The 25,963-nt window shown below is 36.4% G+C and overlaps 3 protein-coding genes across 3 annotated transcripts; 2 read left to right on the plus strand and 1 right to left on the minus strand.

The window, feature by feature from the left end:
* The first annotated feature begins 730 nt into the window (after positions 1 to 730).
* LOC110373279 (uncharacterized) lies at positions 731 to 13,668 on the plus strand. The gene is made up of 19 exons (XM_064039576.1): positions 731 to 759; positions 1,140 to 1,416; positions 1,738 to 1,848; positions 2,282 to 2,514; positions 2,943 to 3,197; positions 3,928 to 4,030; positions 4,190 to 4,285; positions 4,763 to 4,918; positions 5,212 to 5,255; positions 8,452 to 8,533; positions 9,286 to 9,359; positions 9,570 to 9,846; positions 10,597 to 10,707; positions 11,210 to 11,442; positions 11,719 to 11,973; positions 12,270 to 12,372; positions 12,539 to 12,634; positions 12,743 to 12,898; positions 13,621 to 13,668. Exons 2-19 carry the CDS (start codon positions 1,180 to 1,182, stop codon positions 13,666 to 13,668), a joined length of 2,670 nt encoding a protein of 889 aa, XP_063895646.1. The 5' UTR covers positions 731 to 759; positions 1,140 to 1,179.
* Positions 13,669 to 14,310: 642 nt separating this feature from the next.
* LOC135118193 (odorant receptor 13a-like) lies at positions 14,311 to 18,508 on the minus strand. Its single transcript, XM_064039470.1, has 9 exons — positions 18,465 to 18,508; positions 17,541 to 17,817; positions 17,134 to 17,244; positions 16,662 to 16,894; positions 16,111 to 16,362; positions 15,482 to 15,584; positions 15,237 to 15,332; positions 14,927 to 15,082; positions 14,311 to 14,358 (listed from the first exon to the last, which is right to left on the minus strand). Exons 1-9 carry the CDS (start codon positions 18,506 to 18,508, stop codon positions 14,311 to 14,313), a joined length of 1,320 nt encoding a protein of 439 aa, XP_063895540.1.
* Positions 18,509 to 19,690: 1,182 nt separating this feature from the next.
* Positions 19,691 to 25,146, plus strand: LOC135118248 (odorant receptor 13a-like). Its single transcript, XM_064039577.1, has 9 exons — positions 19,691 to 19,731; positions 20,313 to 20,571; positions 20,864 to 20,974; positions 21,423 to 21,655; positions 22,109 to 22,330; positions 23,677 to 23,779; positions 23,853 to 23,948; positions 24,374 to 24,529; positions 25,032 to 25,146. Exons 1-9 carry the CDS (start codon positions 19,691 to 19,693, stop codon positions 25,077 to 25,079), a joined length of 1,269 nt encoding a protein of 422 aa, XP_063895647.1. The 3' UTR covers positions 25,080 to 25,146.
* Positions 25,147 to 25,963: the final 817 nt, after the last annotated feature.

A 25,963-nucleotide genomic window follows, 5' to 3' on the forward strand; every position in this document is an offset into this window, starting at 1 on the left:
TATTTACTCCTAGTATCTTCCCGATACTAGAAAAATAATCTTTGGCACATAATAATCATATTACCAGGGTTCATTCTTTCAGCATACCAAATACTACCTTAAATTTTAATACCGCAAAATCCTTTAAAATTCAGATATTATTATGTCAAAGATTCAGACGAGAAAGACTAAATGAAAAGATATAAAACCTGAAAAAATACTGTCAGTGTAATGTCGCCTTAATACTTATACTTAGTATAACTAAGTAGTCATAGTATCTAATAATTGCTTTTTAATAAAATCCACTATGCGTTCCCATACACTGCAAATTAAACACTTGACCTGATATTTGTCAAAAAAAATATTTTACGAAATTTTCACGCCATTCAAAGCTTTCTATTGGTATGACACCGGCTAAAGACCTGATCTCTCTGAGTACCACCATACTGTTACTATTACAGCCTCTTTATCGTCCTACTGCTGGGCACAGGCCTCCTCTCACACGGAGAAGGATTGAGCATTAATAACCACTCTTGCTCAATGCGGGTTGGTGATTTCAGACTATATAGTCCAGGTTTCCACTTCCACGTACCACCATGCATCTTCATAATGATTTATCATCCCAAACAAACTATTGGCCGACTAAAAGTTTGCAGTGTCCGGGTTCTCCTAGTTGGTATTTCCTTTGATAAATGCTTTCAAAGTTGCAAGCTACATTCTATACTTCAAAGTGAAAATGGCAGGGTTGCTTGATTTTTTCTTCAATTATGAAGCCAATGAGTAAGTTATTTTTTGAAGCCCATATTTTATACCTATACCTGAATCATATTTTAGAAAGTAATTAATACATGGTTCGAACCAAAACTATATTTTGTCTGTTACTTTATTTTCTACATGAAAACAGTGGGACTCAGTTGCATCCTTGAAAACTATAAGCCGACCCCTAACATAGTCAAAGTCAAAAACGTTTATTGAAAGTAGGCTAGTATTTAGCAGTTTTTCACATCAGAAAAGGACAGCACTCCCAAAACGCAACTTCCTAGTGTTATAGCTGGAAAGAAGAAGTATAGTTGGGAAAAGCTGCGCAGAAGACTTGTATAACAAGACTGTACTTAAAGAAGAACGTATGTATATTACCTTCATTTTTTTTTAATTTTCAGAGCTATCACAACACCAAAAAACTATCCATACTTAATAATAATGCGTATATCCTTATCACTTATCAAATGTTGGCCTAAAAAAACGACGGAAAATCTCGCGGCTGGAGCCAAATTAAAAGCAAAAGTTTGGGGGATGATACAAAATGTTTTACATTTGGCATTCTGTGTGTTAACGATTGTCGGTACAGCTACATACGTTATGATACACAAGAAAAATATGACTTTCTTTGAACTTGGACATTTGTATATAACTCTGATGCTGAGTTGCGTTGTCTTTGTAAGTACCAAAATATTTTTTTATAAGTTTCAAAAATTTTTACCGAGGAACCAAAACTAACAGAAAGAAAATTGAACATAAATCAGATTCTACCAAATAATTATATAATACGCAGTTTAAAAAAAATGTATCAAAAAACTCCTCCTCATCGCTGCCCACCGGGAGTGTACCCAAGAGGCTAGCAGCAGCCACGTTGGATGGCAATGCTTACTTTTTAAGCAAAATAAAAACAAGCCTTTGGGTCACTTATAAGATATGTATTTACTTATATTACCTTGTATTTCTATAATTCTTAATTGACTTATTATTATTTCATTACAGTCCCGATTAGCTACTCTTACTTTTAATGAAGAGTACCAAGTAGTCGCCAATGAGTTTCTTAATAAAATTCATCTTTTTTACTACAAAGACAATTCAGAGTTTTCAATGCAGGTGAGAATATATTCATCATCATTAGCTTCTTTACAGTCCCAAGACTTTGCACAGGAGCGTTAATTACCACGTTTCCTCATTGAGGGTGATTTGAAACAAGTCTAGGTTTTCTCGAGATGTTGAAGATATGCTTTGAAATAACATACAAACTTAGAATAGTTAAATCAGTACATGCCTGGCCTGGCATCGAACCCATACACTCATACTTGCGAAGTTAGTGCTATAAAGTCTTTTTCACGAATGTAATCCCGCAGACGCAGCGCTAGTGTCTATGCGATAACTCAGTAAATACGTACAAAAATATATAGTTCCACAATTTTCCGCGGGACTTCTTTCGTGTAATGGACTGTACCCACCAAGACTTTAAAGAATACATATAGATGGTATAACATATTATTATGTAGTGGTCCATCAATGTCTGTATCTTTTCCAGACCCACAAGCAAATTCATCGGGTTTCCCACTTATTTACACTGTACGTTACTGGTCAAATGCTTGGTGGTCTCTCACTCTTCAACCTCACCCCTATGTACAACAATTATTCTGCTGGGAAGTACAGCAAAGGAGGATTGAAAAACTCAACGTTTGATCACTCTCTATACTATTCATATCCTTTTAATGTGTCTACTGATGTAAGGGGGTATATTTTTAGCAATATTTTGCATTGGTAAGTAAATTGGAAACTGACTGCGACGCGTTTGTTTTACTTAAACATCTAAACGAAATAATTATGATCAGATAACAATATTATTTCCAAAACTCTTTTTTTTAAAGCAAATAAATGTAAGGGGCTACTCTTAAAACAGCAGTACAGTGGTGAATGTTATAAATTGCTGTCCCAAGAATTGGAATACCTTCATACTCCAACTTAACTAGCCAGAGAACTATTTTATATAATTCGACTTTACCGAGCATAAGTCACAAGACAAGATCGACTCCAGAAATCTTCTCGATTTCAATTGCAAAGGACAGTTCGTTGTGAGATTTTACCTGATTAGTCTATATCCATTTGTTTATTTATATTATCTGTCGGTCGCTCCATACTTGCTTATTTCCTTGGTTTTCATGCTATTAGCTACTGTGATATTGTTACAGGTTTTTTTCTTACATAGTATCAACCTGGTTCTGTACGCTCGATTTATTTCTATCGGTAATCGTTTTTCACATTTGGGGGCATTTCAAAATTCTACTTCATGATATCGACAATTTTCCAAAGCCATCAAAAATGGTTAGCTTTAAGTTAGAAAATACTAACGTCACGATTTCAAATGAAAATTATTCAACTGAAGAGCTGGAGCTGCTTGCTGACAAATTAAAGAAATGTATAGATTACCATCGAGAAATCATCAGGTACGTTCGATAGGTATATCGCAGCCAACTGGCCTTTCAATAAAACAGCCTATTTTTTTTTGGGATTTAATTAAGGCCGGCAATACAGGGAAAGCTTGAGCTATCGGCCGCCCGAATCAGTTGCAACTGCTCGAAGGGTTCGTGTAAGATGTGCGTCCATAGAACTCTGCAGTTCATTGCAGTTGACAGATTGAAGCTGTCGCTACTGACTGCTTTAAGAGGATACCTCGGAATTCAAAAATTTTTTTAAGTCAATTTTAATTTAAGAATACTTATTCGAATAATTAACTTTTTTTATATGTGTTTGTTGACTATATTACCTAGATTAATCCGAAGACAAAAACATAAAACAAGTAACTTTTCTCAATAGAAAAAAAATCTGAACTTACCTCTAAAAATAACATTTTATGAATTTTATGTCGTAGTCATGTACTTTCTGTCACATTAAAATAATGAAGAATGAAGATAATATCTTATTAAACATTAATCAGAAATCAGTTTTTAAAGAAACATAAAATTGAATTTTTAATAAATTTTTATTTAGTATGGCGCTTACCTTATTTTTTTTCGAGCAGGTTGCATGTTTCCTCTCTCTATCTATTTAGGTTGCTATCGCATAGTTCTATCCCTCTCAACCATTTACCCAGTTCGCCCGTGAACATCGCAACGAGGTATCCTCTTAAGCGGTCTGTGCGTTGCCGTCCTAAGACTTGCTTCAATGCATTTTCAGTTTTACAAACAAAATATCGGAAGTGTTTGGGCCGATGCTGTTGGCGTACTATGGTTTCCATCAGGCTAGCGGATGTTTGCTACTCCTGGAGTGTTCACAAATGGTCAGTTTGTCATATAGATTTTTATTATGTAAATATTTTAGGCATCATATATATTTTTACGTGAAGCAGACAATGTAATCTTTAGTAACCAAGTAAGTAGGTGCGAAGCGAAGACATAAATGTACCTAAGGGTTTTACCTAAGCCAATTTTTGTTTCAGACCCCAGAAGCACTGGCCCGCTATTTACCACTTACATTAATATTATTTCAGCAACTAATCCAACTGTCGATCGTTTTTGAACTCGTTGGAACTGTGGTAAGGCAAAATATAATTACCTATATTTTATTAGTTTTAAGTTGTATATATAAGTTTATTTTTAATTTTTAAAATTAATGTAAATATTATAAAATAGACATCAATAAAGAAAGAGATCCATTTATTTTATTTCCTCAAGTTTCGTACAATAAGGGAGTGTTAATCTTCAACTGACTTAAGCTAATTTTTGTTCCTTCTGGAGCCCTTTAAGTACCTAGACCGAGGTAACTGTTTTGAACAAACCCACAGCCTCAACAGGCTATAATAATTTGATCACTTGGTACACTTCTAAAGAGGCCTTTTGAGTAGAGATAAAGTTCTTAGATACCACACAACATTGGTTAGACGTGTGTCATCGAAACTTAGTGTTGAATGCCTTTAAAACTGAAACATATACACGTTTTGGGTACTGCAACAAATAATGAACAATTAACAATATTCAAGGATTGATATTAATGCATAGTTCTTTGTTCATAGAGTAGTAAGCTAAATGATGCAGTGTATGGCTTACCATGGGAGGACATGGATGTAAAGAATAGGAAAACTGTGGCCTTCTTCCTATTAAATGTACAGGAACCTGTGCATGTGAAGGCATTGGGACTGGCTGATGTTGGTGTTACTTCTATGACAAAGGTAAAATTAATATTTGGTATTCTTTCTCTTCATGTGGAATCCTCATGATATCTACGATAAGTCATGGATCCACTGAGGTATCCACGGTACAAGTTTTGCAGACAGTGTGGATTGGGTAGTCGGATTAATCGAGCATTTTTTGCAGCGCCTGGGTCGCATTTGACTCGCTTTATCTTTGTAATCCAGGATTGCGTCCTTTTTTTTAATTACCACTGCAGAGTTTGGATCTCTAAGGCTTGGTTCATGAAGGAAAGATTATATTATTTACCTAATACGTGTTTTCTCTTTTACAGATATTGAAAACTTCAATGTCATTTTTCACCTTCTTACGCAGTATGTAAATCATAGTTCTACAGACGACGTGCTTTCTCATGGAATTAGTTATCTTATATTTTTACTTTGGCTTGGCTAATGGCTCTTTATGAAATGCTTTTAAACTTTTAAAGATTAAGTTTTACAGAACTATGGCAATAAACTTTGTTTGTTGTTTTATTTCTTCAAACATAATCTCTTCTTATCTCTACTTATACCATAATCCTATATTTCACTATATCTCCACCCAATATGTCTTCAACACTACAACCTCCAAAAATCTGAGCTCTTTTTGCAATTCTTATTTACAACTACTAACTTCTTCGATGTGCATCCTATGATTCAATCAGATGTAACAGCATTTTCACACCAGTGGTTTTTATGCTTGATTTTTTCGGGTAACCATGTGACGGTTCGTACGAACGGAGCGTTGCCACGAGGAAAACCCGCTAGTATGAAGACGCTCTTATAATATATCTCAAACTAACATATTATTTCTATGTATAATTTATTCTACTGATATCTCTGATTTTAATTATTGTAATTGTCTTTGAACAACAATTCTGACCTTGTCAATCATAACGGCATACTGTCCTTTCTCACGATAATTTAATTTTCCTTAACAAACAAATCTAACTAATACTTAGTGATTATCCATAATCAAAGATTATCAGGATCCCATAATTATGATATGTATCATGGTTGTCTTTGAAGTTTCAGTTCTTTGATTAAAATACACTCAGCGGCACGGAATCTGGCCCAAGCACATTTGGAAGTTATGACCATTATTGAAATAAAAAATTTGAATTTTTATTTTAAAATTGTTTTATTTACTCATTTTCCAAAAACAAAAATTAAAACAACAGAATTGCGCAATAATCACAACAAACTTTTAATTTCAACTCTTATAAACATGATTTATTTATTTATTTATTTAAAAACACCTTAAACTATCTTTACAGGATCTCTTATCCTAATACGACAGCTAAGAACTAAAAACTATGTATTTAAAAACTAAATTATTTACAATCATGGTAATCCACTAAAGCTAAAATTAACCTACTAGGTATTGTGTTTGTAACATAAAATAAATAATAATTCCTTTGCGAATTCACCAAAACAACATGTAAAAACATCAATGCTGCTATGTAGATCGTTTACGATACGGATGACTCTGGTTATGGGTGCTTTGGCGAGTAAGTTGGTTCTCGCTGTAGGTACCAGTAGTAGAGGCGGGTTTCGCCGCCGCCACACGTAGCGGTCCGGCACACACAGGCTCAAGCGCTGCAGCACTGCCGGGTGACTCTCCAATCCGCGAAGCACCTTCACCAAGTAGGCAACCAGGGCAAACTCTCGTCGGACACGCAGTTGATTATAACCAACCATGCCCAGGATAAACAGGGTGGGATACATCAGTGGGTAAAACGGATATACCCCATATAGTTTCTTGTACAGGTGGTGAGTAAACTTATTTTGAACGCGCTCCAACATTACCGTGTACTTCGCTTCATGTGGGGCCCATATGACCGCACTATGTTCCAGATGACTCCTGACTAGTGCATCATATAGGACCCTGAAAGCTGCGATGTTGGTGAAGCTATGTGTCTGCCTCAGAATAAATCCTAGGTTTCTGTATGCTTTCTTACAGACTCTGTTTATGTGCTCCCGGAATGTCAGATCGGGAGTCATGATAACACCTAAGTCTCGCACCTCCGTGACTCGTTGTAGTGGCGCCCCGTCTACCACATAATCATAGCGCACAGGTGTCCGAGCGCGGGTGAAGCTCATCAACGAGCACTTGGATACGTTGAAGTACAGTTTGTTTTCATGACTCCATTGTACTATGCGATCGATATCCTCCTGAAGGCGTCTGCAATCTGATTCGGACCTAATCTCCAGCAGCAACTTAAAGTCATCCGCAAATAATAAACAAACGCCATGCCTTACGACTTCCGGCAGATTGTTTATCATTATCAGGAATTCCAGAGGCCCCAAATTACTGCCTTGACTTACCCCCGACCAGGTGTAATATGGATCAGATTCACATCCGTTGTAATCCACGTACTGCTGTCTGTCTTGCATGTAACTAGTGAAAAACCGCAATAGATGCTGGGTGCATCCGAACTCGGCAAGCTTCCGCAGTAAGATGTCATTATCTACGTTGTCAAAAGCTTTTCTAAAATCAAAATAAGCTGCGTCCACCTGCACCCCAGCATCCACAGGCGGCACCACGCGTCCCATGAAGTCCAGAAGATTGGTAGCAGTACTGTGCCCCGGACGGAATCCGTGCTGAGCATCCGATAACTGTCCGCGTATTTGCTCTTGCATACAGCGCTGAATGGCAGACTCGAACACCTTTGCCGGTGTCGATAACACAGCTACTGGTCTGTACCCACTGATGTCCGGTCCCGCCCTGCCCTTGGGCACTGGAATGACTCGCGTAATCTTCCACTTATCTGGGAACTTCGCAGATTGAAGACAAGTGTTAAATACAAACAGTAAAGGTTCCGCGAGTACCCTACCACAATCTTTAAAAAGGAACGCTGGTAAACCATCCGGGCCCGCTGATCGCTTCGGCTTGAGGCGGTCGAGAGCACTCCTAACATCCTCAAGACTAAGCTTATTTATTTGTAAACACTGGCTACCAGTGTCCCCAGCTTCCGCTGCCGCCTCATCTGCGTCTAGTCGTGGCGGAGCATTACTATATACCGACCTAAAGTAACTCGCGAACTGCTCCGCGCACTCCTCGTCCGACAAATACTGACCGTCCTTCACTATGTCCTGCCTTGCCGCTGTACTTTTCTGTGACCGTATATATTGCCAAAATGATCTAGGGTCCTTCGCAAACTGACCTTGAATAATAGTTTCGTGCTGCTTGCGCGCCATTTCTATTTGTTTTTAATGAGTGACTTATATTCTGAATGTTCGCCGTAAGTACTAGTTGATTTAGTGGTTTTATATATTTTATGTAGACTTGCTTTAATTTTTAAGTTTTTAATTATCTCACTGGTGTACCATTTGGGGTAAATATATCGCTGTTTAACACTTAATGCTTTCTTTCGGAACACTTGCATCTAAAATGGTATTTATTTTATCATAAAACAAATTCAAAATATCGTCCACATCCCTCAGCTCATACATATCGGTCCAATTAGTATTGAATAACATAGAGTACAATAATTCATAATTCGCTTTAAAAAAATTCCAACGCGGTTTCCAAGAAATGCTTGCGTTGCCGGCGCTAGCGGGGGCGGGGCGCGGGGCGCTCGCACCTGCGAGCCGCACGCTCGTCGCGAGCGGCGGGTGATGTGCGTCCACGGGCACGAGCGACCCGTCCGCCCTCACTACTGACACCTCGCTCAAACCCGTACTCAATACTATGATATTAATCCTTACCCAAAGAAATACATTAATACGTCTATTACGTATTAAAATCTACTCCTTAAAATGTAAAAAAAATAAAGGGGACAGTTCGCACCGAAGTCCTATTTTAAAAGTGGTGGTCTTAAAATTTGGCAGTTAGTATACGAAAAAACAAATTGCGGGCGACCGCTAGTCATTTATTTATATTTACTAAGAATAAGAAAGGATCTAGAATAGAACCCTGCGGCATGTCTAATTGAACCGGTAGGCCTGAAGATTTGTCACCGTTGATGTCTACATATTGCAATCTATGATTTAAATACGATTTTATGACGTGTACGCTCCATTTTGAACGAAGTAATAATAATACTTTCGCATTTATAATATTAGTTTGGATTTTCCATGTAGTTTTAACTTTATTATTAGACTAGATATCTACTTGTTTTTGTGTGGGCCAAATTCCGTGCCGCTGAGTGTATTTGAATTGTCATGCCTAGAACGACTTGTTTAACAAAAAATAGGGGTATTTTATTTAATAATACTTAGAAATTGAATGGTTGTTAGTAAACAAATACAAACAGTCAAATTGAGAACCTTTTCCTTTTTGAGAAGTTTATGAATTACTTAAATGAACTTAAAGCAATAATTGTGATATAATTACCAACGCTGAAGGTTGCCAAAAGTTGACTTAGTTAAACTCAAACTTCCCTACATTAATAAAAATGGGAGGCATACGTGACTTTATATTCAACCTTGAAGCAAAAGAGTAAGTTAAAATAATTTAAAGTATTTTGGATAAAAACTAAACAGAGCTACTTCTAAATAGGCGTGGTGAGATTTATGAATTTATTAACTTTATCTATTAACATTATATTATATAGATGATATTGTGGTAGTTTAGCTAAGGCATTTGGGTCTAATTCTGCCATAAAACTTTGTGGTGGCTTTCTACAGGTTTTCTATTATATTTTTTCAGAGATATCACTAAACCAACCGACTACCCATATATGATTTTGTGTCGTCATTTACTAACAGTCATAACTTGCTGGCCGAAGGAACCAAAAGAAGGACTCGATACAAGAGCTAAGTTAAGAGGAAGAATATGGGTGACATTTCAAAAAATATTTCATTTGAATGGATGCTTTATAACCACGATTGGTATGGCCATGTACATAGCACTACATAAAAAATCTATGTCCTTTTTCGAACTAGGACATTTGTATATTTCTCTGCTTATGACTGTTGTTATATTTGTAAGTATTGTCATTTACCTGTATCTTCCAAATATTGCTAAAAGAAAATTATAATTATTTTAATGAAATGAAATTTATTTATTTGCCAGAATATAGGTACAATATGATGGTCGATACAATAAAAAATATGGTCTCACTGTATTCGACTTATAATTTAATCATGCAAATATTTATCTCAAGTTCTATTATCTAATAGCTAAGAAAGTACCTACAATCATTTTGCATTATGTATAACTATTTCTCCTCTAGGTACTCATTGACTGTGTAAAAACATTTATCAATAAGCCTTTAATGCGGGATGGTAGCTTGTTGTATATTCGAATGCACATTGGGTAACAATTTCTACGGTACAATTCGGTTCTCATAAATGGTAAATTTAATTTCTTTGGGAATCGACAGTTAAATGTGCAATCATCACCAAGTTTCTTAAACATAACATCTTCATATAATTTTGTAAATTTGCAAACTTCTTCTATATGCAAGTGTTAGAATTTTTAGCTGTTTGAAAAGCGGTTTGCATGATGTCAAATTATCCACATTACAAATAGCTCGAATACACCGTTTTTGTGAGATAAAGACTCTGCCAACATGCACCGAGTTTGTCTGATAATGTCTGAAATCACCAACCCGTATTGAGCAAGCGTGGAGATTAACGCTCAATTTTTGTCTGTGTGAGAGGAGGCCTAACAGTGGGATGATAAAAAGGTTGATGATGATGACGGTAATAATTAATATTTTTTACATGTCCAGTCTAGGGTAACAACCCTTTGCTGGAATCCTGAATATCAAGATGTCGCTACTGAGTTTTTGACCAAAATTCATCTTTTCTATTACAAAGATGATTCTAACTTTTCGATGCAGGTGAGTGAAGATGACATTTCTTGTCAGTGGTTTCGTTCGAACCTAGTTACTGCATATTAAAAACTCAACAAATAACTTAACAAAACATCATAAAAAGTAGATTTTCTATGAAGGGACGTGAAAAGTAGTATACGGCGGCTGTTCCCATGTAAGGAGATTAGCCAACTGCGCAGGACATATTATAGTGCACAAGCATTTACGCAGACACAGGTTCACTCACTATTCCTCCACTATCATAGCCCGATGGGATGGAAATCAGACACGACCACGAATCACGCAGGACCGACATTTACGTGCCCTCCGATGCACGGGTGTATTAATCACCGACTTCCAGGCTCCGGGCTGCTTCGTGAAAGTGATCTGAAACCCACAAAGCGATTTCGGCACGACTCGGGAATCGAGCCCGAGACCTTGTGCTCAGCAGCCGCACTTGCGACAGCTAGACCAACGAGGCAGTTAAATAAATATACTAGCAAACAGAATGTGTTTTGAATAATTCCAGACACACAAGCAAGTTCACAAGATATCCCATCTATTCACGTTATTACTAACGGGTCAAATGGTGGCTGGTATGTCTCTCTTCAATTTGACTCCCATGTACAACAATTTCTCGACTGGCAAGTACAAGAGAGGGGGTTTGAAAAACTCTACGTTTGAACATTCTCTCTACTTCTCTTATCCTTTCAATGCTTCTTCTGATGTCAGGGGATATATTTTGAGCAATATTTTTCATTGGTAAGTTAACTATCAGGTATATTATGTCCGAATTAACTTGTACTATTTTTTGAGAAAAAGTGGGAATTAAAGTTCCCAGATAATAGTCACGTCCATGATGACTACAGTTTCACAACCCGGTATAATCGTATTCTCTTAACAGTAATTTTTATCAACTAAATAAATCCTCCTATATTGATCTAAGATTCAAATCCTTCACCCTGTCTAATTAAAATAATCTAATTTTTCATAGGTTGCATACGAGTATTGTTTAATTACATACTATTACTGTTTCAGGATTATTTCATACCTATGTTCCACCTGGTTCTGTACACTGGACCTCTTCTTATCAATAATGGTATTCCATGTTTGGGGGCACTTCAAAATCTTGATTCATGATCTCAACCATTTCCCAAGGTCATTGAATACGATCAGTTTTAGGTTAGACCATAGTAACATCACGCTTACAAATGAAATGTATTCAAGCAGAGAGTTGGTACAAGTTTCTGAGAGATTAAATAAATGTGTTGAATATCATCGAAGAATTGTCAGGTATGTTGGACACAACTAATCTTTTATAGTCGACCAACTATCTTTAGGGGGTGAAACATCAGACGTACTATTTGTCATTAGTAAAAAGCAAAGCCATATCAAGGAAAGGTAACCCAAACGAGCTGATGATCAAGCTCCTGGTTTAACGAGGAATAAACCCTTGATGATGATTATTTTTGAGCATCTCTGCATTGAACATTTATTACTATTCCTTTACCTTTACAATCAAGAAACGAAAGTAAAGAAGAGACATTAAGTCTAAATCAATAATTTTATTTTGAACCTTTTCCTCTTAGCTTTACAGACAAAATGTCCGAAGTATTTGGGCCAATGCTGTTCGTTTATTACGGTTTTCATCAAACAAGCGGATGTTTACTACTCTTGGAGTGTTCACAAATGGTCAGTATAGAGTTTCAATTTTTTATTATTCTTTCCTTACTAATGTTATTGGTGTTTATGCATCCATTCCTGTCCCTTACTCATCTCACTGACATATACTTTTTTTCATTGATGTAATTTAGTTTTCTCCATCCATCCACATTAATATACTTTTTTTTTATTACAGACTGTAGAAGCTTTGGTACGCTATTTGCCTCTGACAATAATCTTATTTCAGCAATTAATCCAACTGTCGATTATTTTCGAACTGGTTGGTAGTGTGGTAAGGCACAATCGAATTATGTATTGCTTTTATTTTTCAAATATCCTGCACTTAGTTTGCCTTGTCTTTTATATTTTTTTTGTTTATTATAATTATCATTGTTTGCAGAGTGACAAATTAAAAGATGCAGTTTATGGCTTACCGTGGGAAGACATGGATACCAAGAATAGGAAGACTGTGGCCTTCTTCCTAATGAATGTTCAGGAACCTGTGCATGTGAAGGCGTTGGGACTAGCTGATGTCGGTGTTACTTCTATGACTGCGGTAAAATCCTTGCGAAGTAACAAATCTTTAGGTCTTTTATCTACAGCCGTCATTTGAGAAATGCTTGCAACATGCAAGAAATATAAGGATAGTAACATTAAGCAAAGCTTAATATAATCATATGAATTAACATTTGAAATAACCTTTTAATCAACAATAACAGTATGCTAAACATGTTTAGTGTACAGCAGTGTGATTCTATAAGACTTCACTCTAAACTTCGCATCTGAATCCGCCGTGAGTTACTACACTAGTGCTACTCTTGCGAGCGTGTTTGCGAGTTAAACTAAATTAAACTCGAGATTTTGACAGATAAAGTATGAGATGACTTAGAACGTTATGAACCGAATGCGAAGTGAGAGTGAATAGCGAAGTGAAATGCGAGATGTTGTCTGAATTTTATAGAATCGACGTACAGATGCGTATGTGGGCCAAAAATTGGTGCAATGAGGGCTCAAAATCTGTTTTGTGAGCGAATTCGATTATGGTATTTCATAATTATGTATCTACATACATTTCATCATTCACAGTTGATCACGGTCTTGGAGAGTTTAAAATGTTGATAGTCAAACATTAGTAAATATTTGTATGCAGTGGTCCATGCAATATCCTACTTTTGACTTCCATTCTCTTATAATAGTAGAAGACCCTTACTGCTGAAAAAATCCTTAAGACTAAGGAGATATGTTATATTTCTAACAAATGATTTTCTTGTCTTTCAGATTTTGAAAACATCAATGTCGTATTTCACCTTTCTTCGCAGTAAGTGAATCTGTTGATGGCCTTTGGAATTTGGATTTTGGAGTATCATTACTTGCTGGTTGGCAAACTGATTGAAGAAGTTACTCCATCAATTCATGTGTCATGGTATTGAAAGTTTTCTTTTGTTTTTGGAATCTGAGTCACAATTTGCATACTCTTTGTACTTGAAATGTGTTTGTTTACTGAATTAAAGTTGACACAAAATGTGTTAAGTGTTTTTCTAGTTACCATGATTAAAATATTATCAAACTATTCTTGTTTTTAATTATTGTTGAGGAATACCTACTATATTCCTTTTCCTTTCCCAAAATGAATAACCTTACAGTACCCTTTAAGTACTTTTGTTTATTATTGCTAATTGTGAAGGAGAATAAACAGTTTACAATATGAAGTAGTGGCTTTAGGATATAAAAGATAAAAGAAATCAAAAACATATTTATTTTAAGTATCCATTTTAATATACTAGTATATATAGTAAGTGACTGAAACGGATGAATTGATCGTACATTTGAAACCAAAGAAACAGACGCAGGATCCTTTTCATTATCGTGCGATAAAGTTCTTATAAATTGTACTTAGATATTGGCGAAGACAGAAAGATTAGAAAGTATTGTAACTATTGTAAGATTCTTCCCATTATCGCACCAGACTTACTTGCTGCGTAGAAAAGCGAAGTATGACATTGAAGTCTTCAAAATCTAAAAAATTAAAAGAAAATCTAACTAAATAAAAAAAACGTCATTTTGACAAGAATTACAATATCTTTCTCACTTCTAAGTTACTTTAGGTTTATCAATATATATTATCAAAATACTGCGTATGCCCTAGGTACGAAATGGCTGACTTCCGAAGGCCAAAGTTACTTAATGAAAACTGTGAAGTAGGTAAGTTATTATTCTAAAAGCTGCCTGGGTGGTCTTGTTAGAGCTATTCAGTAGCAGGCGTTATTACAATCCCACGTCAGAGGCCGTCAGGTGAATTGACAAACCTCTAAGGGATTTATCAGACAGGGATTGGTGACGCGGTCAAGCGTTCAAGCGGTCAGTTTTGCGTTCCTTGTGTCATAGATATGTCACTCACACAGAAGGCATTCTGACCGCGTTGGTCAAGTAGAAGTAGTAGTAGTAGAGCTCGAACGCAGAACGCTCGACCGCGTGACCGCTCCCTGTCTGATAGATCCCTAATAAGAGGGCTTGTTAGGTAAATAAACCAGCAGCTCACTTGACAACAAGAAAAAGATTATTACCTATCAAGTAAAACATTTACCGCAGTCATAGAAGTAACACCGACATCAGCTAGTCCCAACGCCTTCACATGCACAGGTTCCTGCACGTTCATTAGGAAGAAGGCTACAATTCTCCTGTTCTTAGTATCCATGGCCTCCCATGGTAAGCCATAAACTGCATCTTTTAGTTTATCACTCTGCAAACATTGATACAAAACAAACAAATTAATGTAAATAATTATGTGGTATTTGATAAATCTAATTCACATTATACTTATATTTTTGATGATCAGCCAAACGAAGCGCAGGACGATACAATATTGCTAAATGATATATAGAAATGTGCCTTACCACACTACCGACTAGTTCAAAAATAATCGACAATTGTATTAGTTGTTGAAATAGGATTATCGTGAGTGGTAAATAGCGGACCAGAGCTGCCACGGTCTGAAAATAAGAAAAAAGAAAATATACTTGACTGAGCTGCAGCTACTGACTGACATTATTCTTTGAACAATTTTTTTGAAAACTAAAATTATTCGTGAATATGGCCTTCGCGGTACTTTAAGACAGCCCGTAGTCGGGTAAATACTGACCATTTGCGAACACTCCAACAGTAGTAAACAGCCACTCGCCTGGTGGAAGCCATAGTAAGCAAGCAGCATTGGACCAAATACTTCCGACATCTTGTCTGTAAAACTGAAGAAACAAATACAGTTTATCATTGAAGTAAAGTGATTTTCGGGACCAGGGGTTGGTTGGTCTTACTTAAAAACCCACCCCGTGTTGCCAATGTTTATCCTTTGTTGATGGCAAGAATATCGTCAAAGCATTCTTTCGCTCTTACTCGAGCTTCTTAGGTGAATGCCAGTTTTTATCCACGAGACGTTCATTAATTTCATGAGACTGTGTATGGCCAGCTTTGGTAGATTTTGACCATTTGATGGAGATTAGTTCAGCAGTGTGATTCTATAAGACTTCACTCTAAACTTCGCATCCGCCGTGAGTTACTACACTAGCGCTACTCTTGCGAGCGTGTTTGCGAGTTCAACTAAATTAAACTCGAGATTTTGACAGATAAAGCATGAGATGACTTTTAGAACGTTTTGAACCGAATGTGAAGTGAGAGTGTATAGCGAAGTGAAATGCGAGTTGTGTCTGAATTTTATAGAATTGACGTACTGATATCATTTTAAGGAACTCACTCGACAACTGAAAAACTTACCTGACGATTTCACGATGATAATCTATACATTTATTTAACCTGTCAAAAACTTGATCCAGTTCATTCCTTGAATATATTTCATTAGTAATTGTAACGTAACTATCAAGTATGAAGCTTATTTTATTTGCTGGCCTTGGAAAATGGTTGAGATCATGAAGAAGGATCTTGAAGTGACCCCAAACATGAAATACCATTAAAGAGAGAAAAAAATCCACAACACAAAACCAGCTGGAACATGAAAATGATAGTAACCTGAAAGAAATATAATTTTTCATTAAAACAAAATGAACAAGAAACATACTGTCTTAAGTTTTTCTTATCTCCGTACCCCGATAAAAATAGCCTACTCTCTCCTTTAAGTAGCTTTCTATCGGTAAAAGAATTTTGTAAATCGGTTTACCTAGATTCGAACATTGTCACAACCTTTGCTAGCTCTTCACAATATAATATTTAGTTTAGATGGAGAACTTCTTTCTTTTATCAGTATCGGTGTCAAATATACATAATACTGAATTAGCAACTGATAAAATATTTGTTCTCAAACTACTTACCAATGCAAAATATTGCTAACAACATAGCCCCTAAAATCAGTAGATGCATTGAACGGCCAAGAGAAATAGAGAGCATGTTCATACGTTGAGTTCTTCAAGCCCCCACTCATGTATTTCCCGGCAGAATAGTTGTTATACATAGGAGTCACGTTGAATAGGAAGAGTCCTAGCATCATTTGACCGGAGAGATATAACGTGAATATGTGGGAAATCATGTGGACTTTCTTGTGAATCTGGAATTGAAAATAAAAATACTGTTTAGGTTCTTTCCCTTAGATCATAGTACACCTGCGTTGTGAGGCGACTACTTTCCGCTCATAGTTAAATGCCAATATGTTATTCAGACATAGTCTATCACAAGTTTCATCAAAATTTCTTCAGCCGTTTTAGCGTGAAAGAGTAACACACACGCTGTTATATCCATATTTATATACATTATTATCAAATTTCACGTTAATAAGAATCTTCTCACCTCCATTGAGTAATCCGAACGGTCTTTGTAGAAGAACAGATGAATTTTGGTCACAAAATCTTTGGCGATAACTCTATACTCATCATTTAAGCATAACGTCGTAATTCTAGACTAAAAAAAAATAAGAAATGGTTTGTAGAGACGCCTGAAAAACCACCTTACCGAATCTGTCACATTTTACCAATAGAACATCAACCTTCAATCATTGTGATAAGGTTGAAAATAATTAAGTCATTTTATCAGTTTTTGTTCCTATTTATCGCAGTGCCCCTCGCCCCTGGGAATCATCTTGCTGTAGCCGGATAAAAAGTAGTCTATGTCCTTTCACAGGCTATCCGTATACCTTTAATTTAGCTCGGTCTAGTTGTTTGTTTTGTGATAAAGATGTTTGTGATATTAATACTTACAAAGGTACAAACAATCATAAGCAGAGAAATATACAAATGTCCCAGTTCATAGAAAGTCATGGATTTTTTGTGACGCAATATGTACAAGGTACCGCCAAAGAAACTTATAACACAGAGCCAGAAGTGAAAAGCTTTTTGAATGGTCAACCAGATCTTTGCTCGTTTTTGAGTTTTTGCACTTTGAAGAATAATTGATGTTTTAGGCCACATTGTGATGACGGTTAATAAGTGGCGTGCTATTATCATGTAGGGATAGTCTGTTGGGGTTGTGATGCCACTGAAAATAAAAATTGTTTTTGTCCAGTACAGCAAAATGTTACTGCCTTCGGTCTTCAAATTAGCAAATTTAAATTAAATTAAGATAATTTAGATAGATTAATAGTCTCTTTACTTTTCTGTTTTGTTAATTTAGTTGAGGTACTGCCTCGTTGGTCTAGCTGTCGCAAGTGCGGCTGCTGAGCACGAGGTCTCGGGTTCGATTCCCGAGTCGGGCCGAAATCGCTTTGTGGGTTTTAGAAGACTTTCACAAAGCAGCCCGGAGCCTGGAAGTTGGTGATTGATACACCCGTGCATCGGAGAGCACGTAAATGTCGGTCCTGCGCCTGATCTCTCTCCGGTCGTGTCGGATTGCCGTCCCATCGGATTATGAGAGTGAAGGAATAGGGAGTGCACCTGCGTCTGCGCAAATGCTTGTGCACTATAATATGTCCTGCGTAATTGGCTGATCTCCTTAAATGAGAACAGCCGCCGTAGCCGATAATCGGCTAGGAGGACATCATGAGGTAAAAAAGCAATAGTGTAAATTAGTTTTATTACTGGAAATATAAGGCTTTTATGTTTCATTTTTATTTTATTTTTAAGTATTTTATTATATTCTCCTCAATCATCAAAAGGCTGAACCTTTTATTACATGTTGTTACTTACTGTTTAGGCTGATAGTTGAAGATAAAGTCACAAAAACCAGTCATTATTACTGAAGTTCAGAATAGGATGAAACTTAGTCAGAAAGTAAATATGAAATATTCCATCTTGGAAAACATGTTATCTTGGAATTGAAAACCTGCAATTATTGTGTAAGGCTAGGTATACACTTATGTTAACATTTTTAGTCAACAGGAATTTTACTGTACGAAGCAGAATGTTTCAACCATTCTCAAGGAATCCATATCTGGGCTTAAATTATAGCTGATTCCCGAAAGAGACACTTTTGCAAACCTGCCCGGTGTCTGGAAGTAGATGACATCCCGTGCCTGGGAAGCATATAAAGCCAATGTTCCTTCGTTTAGGTTATAGGTTATGTATACATAGGTTTAGGCCGATGTCAGCATTTATCGAAGGAGGTACCATTTTATACGGATGCACAGAGTAGTTGCCATGGGAAACTACTGTCTAAACTATCGTACAATAGTAGTATATACAACCCTTAATGTAAATTGTCAGGCTTTATCTAATTAAATAAATAACTGGGTTGTGATACAAACTTTGATCATAAGTTATGGGGACCATAGATACTATATTCTTTGATCAACCTTTTGAAGAAAAGAAGCATTATTTTAATGAATAGGGAAAATAATCATGAGAAAGCTTTGTTTTCAGAATTTCTTGAGTATAGCATTTGTAAGGATGTGGGTACATGATTCACTATATTCCATTTGAGTGGGCATTTCACTGAAGATAAATAATCTTAATAGGACTTTTTACGCAAGGAAACCCTAAACTAAAAAGTATATTTTTTACAACTTCATAAACGGATTTATTTTTAATCGAAGATTTTTGCTCGATTTTAGGATTCCATAGTCGATTAGAAACGCCATGTCTGTCAGTCCGTCAGTCCGCGGATAATTTCAGTGACCGCTCGCGTTAGTATTAGTGAGCCGAAATTTAATAGAAATACCTGTTTATATCAATCACATCGACATTGTGGTAAGAAAAGGTGGAAATAGTAGTAAGAAGGAGAAAAGTGTAGGGTACACTGAACAATGAACATCCCATGTAGTCTAAGCTTTAGCTATTAATGATATGTTTATAAGTCCTTGAAGAAAACAAATGCGTAAGTAAACAGAACAAAGCCTATTTATGGGAACAACCACCAAGCCATTAGTTAACAAGAAAATCATAAGAATAAGGTGTAAAGACTTTGAGGGGTAAAAATGGGACTTCGACAATTTCTTTTCGAAAATGAAGCTGTAGAGTAAGTTTTTATTATATATTCAGTACAAAGAAACCTAATTACATATTATATGTTACTAAATAATAACAAGCAAAAATAAAATTTTAATTTTCACATTCTGGGAAAAGTACATTTCATGCGATGCATTTAACGAATATGAAAATTCTGTAGCATTTCACAATTACTACATAAATTATTAAACCACATCTCGGTCCTTAATTATTAAGAGTGGTTGAACTAATTAGATATGTTATAAATGACAATAGGGATCCCTGATTTATGTAGGTTGTAGATGAACTTGTAGGTAATCCTCATTTACAAAAATGAGTCCAAGATGCCTTAATAGCTCCAGTGGGGCCCAGGGGAAAGACTTACCGCGGCCCTGCTACATAAAAGGCCTACGACGACGGAACACGACGGTTTTTAGTCAGTAAGAGTCTGACACTTCCTCACCGCTGCTAACCCACAGCGATAGGGGTCATTTAATAATTTTTGACGTCGACGTTAAAAAAAGATGCCTTAATAGCTGATTGATTGCAAGAAAATCACTCAACCCATGTACATACGTGCACTTTCATACAAACATCATTTTCTTTTTACAGAGGAATAAATTCAGCATCAGATTACTTATACATAAAAGTACTGCGATTCATGCTACTTATCGTTAATTCTTGGCCTCGGAAAGAAATTGGAGAGCCAGAGTCGCCAAAGTTGTCAGCATTTGTGAAATATTTCTATCTTGTTGTGACTGTTTTGGCCTCTGCTGGATTCATTTTATATCTCGTTAAGCATAATAGTGAACTAACCTTTTTAGAGACTGGTCATATGTATATTGTTCTGCTTATGAGTTTCAATGATGTGGTAAGGTTTATTGCTATCTAATAATACTTTCAGTTTTAGTCTTTCAGTTACACTTCCCAATCTATCATCATCTGACTAGCCTTTTACCAACTTTCTTGGGGGTCGGCTTTCAGTCTGACCTACAGCTGAGTACAGTGCTTAATGTACATATGATTTATCTGCAATTTAAATAAAATCAATGCTGAAACTGTTCTGTTTTGTGGTAGTCGTCCAAAGAACGGTACTCTAGTTGTCAGATTTCAAAATATGTCAAGAAAGAAAATAAAAGTAAATCATTCTTTTGTTTTTCTAGTCCAGAGTTGCTACGCTAACTATGTCTACAACTTATCGAGAGGTGGCCAGAGACTTTCTCACTAAAATCCATTTGTTCTACTACAAGGATCGGTCTAAGCAAGCCATGGAGGTAACTACATCAGTATATAAAAAATCTAATCTTAATATATTGGGATACTAATAAGGTCAGTCTGTCAGATAAGCTTTCAAGACTGCAAAAAAAAATCATCTGTGGCATTTTTGTGTTTGTGGGCATTTATGTATATTTTTCAAGATCTCGGCTAAGTCGCTATTTGTAGCGACTATTTATCTAGTCTTATACAGATTCTGGTATCAGTTGATTCTGATGGGATCTATTTGGGATGGTATAAGACCAGATAAATAGACGCTACCGCCTACCGCGGCGGTGCGCGTTGCCGCGTGTTAATCGTTTAAAGCTGCGAGCCTTTTCCCAACTATGTTGCGGTCGGCTTCCAGTCTTACCGGATGTAGCTGTGTACTAGTGCTTTACACTACCACATACATATAGCAAAATTATTTGAAGCGTATTGAATTTAAAGTTGGAAACATTTTTGCAGACTCACCGTGCTGTCCACAAGATAGCCCATCTCTTCACATTATGGCTTGTAAGTCAGATGTTGTCTGGACTGAGTCTCTTCAACCTAATTCCGATGTACAGTAACTACGCCGCCGGCAGGTTTTCAGGAGAAGTTTCGAAAAATTCCACCTTTGAACATTCGATGTACTATCCGTACCCTTTTGATACTTCTACTGATATTCGCGGATATTCTGTTGCGTGTATTACACATTGGTAAGTGTAGTTATATACATTTACTTATCCTTACTGCCTCGTGGGTCTAGTCGTCGTAAGCGCAAGTGCTGTGCACTAGGTCTCGGGTTCGATTCCCGGGCCTGTAGCCCGACCCAGAAATTGAATCCGCAAAGAAAACTAGTTGCGCTTGCGATCACAATGAACAACGGGGAAGTTATTATTATTATTTTGTACTAGCGACCCGCTCCGGCTTCGCAAGGGATAACAGTATTTCCCCCCTGTTTATATATGTGATTAAACATACAAACCTTCTTCTTTAATCACTTTATCTACCGCATGAAAATCGGTTGCGTAGTTTTGAAGATTTCAGTGGGACGATGGAACAGAACATCGACTTTGTTTTATACTATGTCAGTGATCCTCGGAAACAACTATAGGCTACTTTTTATTCGATGTACTATCGAGGCACTTGGAGCACTTAATTATTTGCAGGATAATATCATACTTGTGTTCAACCTGGTTCTGCATGTTCGATCTTTTCCTCTCACTCATGGTTTTTCATCTTTGGGGACATTTCAAAATACTCAACTATACATTGAACGATTTTCCAAGACCAAGTTCAAAAGTGGAGGCAGCTAAATACTCTGACGAAGAATTGGTTGAAGTGGCTGCTAGGTTAAAAGATTGTATTCTTTATCATCGTGAGATAATACTGTGAGTATGCAATTTTTTATTTGGTAACCAGACAAATATTTTTTAGGTCGATAAAATGGTCAGGTGGTCTGATTTACATTTACTTATTTCCATGTAAAATCGCGGTTTACTTAAGATATTTTTAAACAAAAGATATTAAGGAGAATATACTAAAAGCATGGGGCTAGAATCATTATAATAAATTTTGTAGACAGCACCCATAGAAAAGTAAATCATGGTACGAAACTACAAGTATGTTTTCCATTACAAGAAACTCTAGACAAAAAAGAAAGAATAACTTAAAACCTTTAATTGCGCAGTATCAAAATGCACAACTTCTGATGTTGCGGTCGCTTTGGTATAAATTTGTTACTTTACTCAATTAATATTCCTTGTTGGTCAGAATTTCCAAACTTGTTTACTGTGCTAACGAGAGCTTTATACGTAGCTTTATAGAACAAACATTGTGTGTTCCTATCTCCAGTCTCTACTTACCAATATTAACTTCAGCACGACCTAGAAGTAGTGAAGTTTTAATAGTAAAAAGTAGATCTAAAAGTATAGACTTACCACTGTAACAATATTGAACTGACACAGTGACAGATAGCCTATCAGGCACTTATCTGATAGATAAACAATACATTTTGTTTTCACGGAAATATAATCATCGGCACGAATCTTGAGCGCTGACCTTCACCTGAGCAGAAGTAATTTATTAGCAAGAAACCAATCCCGAGTGACGGCTATGACGCGATGCGCTAAGGGCCAATCATCGCTTTACCCCGCCCCCGCGCCTCACTTCATACCACAAAAGGGACACAATAAATCACTTCTGCGCAAGTTAAGGTCAGCGCTCAAGATTCGTGCCGATGACTATACCGGGCAGAAATTATACTCAGCCTTTATCTGGGAGATTAATGAACAGATAAGTAATTGACACTTAATCGGTAACTAGTAAAACAGGGGCCCAATTCTCCTAATTTTACTTAAGCGACATACGATTCACATTCGACTGCGATCCAATCACGACTCGATTACGATTGAAACGTATGTGGCATTCCGTAATTTTTTCTTTAAATTAACGTTTTTATCCTTTTCTGTATCTCAATAATGAATCATTTTGTCTGCAAACGGTTTACGATTGCAAAATTAAGAAAATAACAGACCAATCGCAAACCAATCGAAAGTCGTTGGAATACGATTGGTCTTATATTAGAAGCAGAATGCCCGATATGGTTAAAACTGCTATTGCTATCATATTGCGATTCGATTTCTATTCAATTTTGACATTATTGACTTAGGAGGATCGGACCCCAGGACCTAATTCAACTGTCATTGATCCTCCAAGTTTTCTTCCTTCATTTCAGTTTTACAGACAGAATGTCAAATGTATTTGGACCGATGTTGTTCTTATATTACATGTTTCACCAAGCAAGCGGCTGTCTATTACTTCTCGAATGTTCGCAGATGGTAAGTATTCCAAAAGTGAAGAGCTTCATCGTGTATTACAAAATTTTCTATATAGATGCATTTTTTATTTCAGACAGCCCAAGCTCTTATACGTTATGTACCACTAACGATAATACTGACACAACAATTGATTCAGTTGTCAGTTATTTTCGAATTGGTTGGAAGCGAGGTAAGGTTTATTTTGTAACTGGTTTTATGTCCCCATTCCATTAATGTTGTCTTAAAAGGGCTTCAGCGTGTTGGCTTCGGCCCCACGTTCGCCTTGCAAAAATCTGTGATTCCAAGTCCCGTGGTTTTGAAGAGATTTATGTAGCATCTTTTGAGCCTAATCAAATTCAGCACTTGTGATTTTTAAACGACTTATTCGATACCCTTAACTCGGTTATCTGCTCAACACACTTCTTGGTAAGACTGATTATCAGATATTCTGGCAAAGATATGCGAAAGACAGTCTAGACCCACAATTTAATGAAACTTATCCACTACCAGACTGAGCTAAGCACAGCTTAATCTAAAATTGGCCGATCCACATGATTGTAATTTCTATTATTTAAGCAATTGAGAATCATAAACCTATGTAAAAAAATATTATAGAGTGACAAATTAAAGCATGCAGTTTATGGAGTGCCATGGGAATGCATGGATGTGAAGAACAGAAGGTCGGTGGTCATCTTCCTGGCGAATACTCAGGAACCAGTTCATGTGAAGGCTATGGGAGTTGCCAACGTTGGAGTTACTTCAATGGCTGCGGTAAGATAACCATTATTTTTATCACGCTTATATTAGCTTCACTTGTAACTATGTATGTAAGAAAATCTTGGAATCTTAATTTGACCCACTTCATCATCATCATCATCAGCCTATCGCTGTCCACTGCTGGACATAGGCCTCTCCAAGTGCACGCCACTGAGATCGATTTTCGGCTTTAATCTTGACCCACTTCCTGGACTTCAATTAGGATACAATTTTGAACATGCTCTGAGTTCTGATGACAATACATTACTAGCGTGTTTTTTAATTTTTTTACTATTAATTCTTTTCATCATTGGTCTGTAGTTGCAAGGAATATGCCAAAAAATTGTGTTGGTGGCGTATAAATGGTCGAGACAGTATTTTTTATAATTTTCAATTTTTATATAGTATGTACGTTTCAGTTTTATTTTAGAGGATAAAGTATACTCTGGCTAAAAAGAAGGTTTAGTACTAGGCAGTATCATCATCAGTGTACTAACAAAAATCTTTACTTTTTCAGATTTTGAAGACCTCTATGTCCTACTTCACGTTTCTAAGGAGTATGTAAATGGGGCGATTATAATAGTTTGTCCTTAACATTTGGAATTTTAAGTATTATTCAGCTAATAACACAAGTTAATTAATAACTTACTATGGAGCTAACCGAACGTGTGAAAAGGTGTCCCGACAATATAAATTTATTTTAAACTAGCCTCTGGCAGCGGTTTCACCCGCATCCCGTGGGAACTACTTCCCGTACCGGGATAAAAAGTAGCCTATAGCCTTCCTCGATAAATGGGCTATCTAACACTGAAAGAAATTTTCAAATCGACCAGTAGTTCCTGAGATTAGCGCGTTCAAACAAACAAACTCTTCAGCTTTATAATATTAGTATAGATGTCACACAAACACGTCTTTGATCACGAAAATTAATTTACACTTGGATATTTAATTTTTGATTGTAGCACAACAACAAAAAATGTTTCGCTAAGTATTTACGTAATATTCTTCTTGTCATTATTAATCGCAATAAAAATAATATGATAAAAAATAAAGTTTTTTTATTATTTACTAAAAGTATTTTAAATGACTGAGCCTCGTAATGAAGTTTAGTCTATGCAATGATGGTAACCAGTCGCAAGAAAGCTATATTATTATTCTATTTTATTGGTCTAAAAAACTGACGGGTTTCTAAAGTAGAATACTGCCCGAAGTCTTAGGTAAATACTAAATATTGCTGACATGAAACCATCAAAATCAAAATGAAGATCAGAAATCATTTATTCAAACTTGGCTGCAAGACAGAACTTTTTGAACGTCAGGAATCTACAAAAGACAGCCTCCAAAACGCCCACCCTTTACCACTTCCTATGTATTTTTGCTGGGAAGATGAAGTGGCGCAACAAACTCCCCAGCAACACATGTCTGTCTGCAGGTTAGAAGAACCTTCAA

The sequence above is a fragment of the Helicoverpa armigera genome, chromosome 19 (assembly GCF_030705265.1).
Source record: "Helicoverpa armigera isolate CAAS_96S chromosome 19, ASM3070526v1, whole genome shotgun sequence".
Taxonomy (NCBI): domain Eukaryota; kingdom Metazoa; phylum Arthropoda; class Insecta; order Lepidoptera; family Noctuidae; genus Helicoverpa; species Helicoverpa armigera.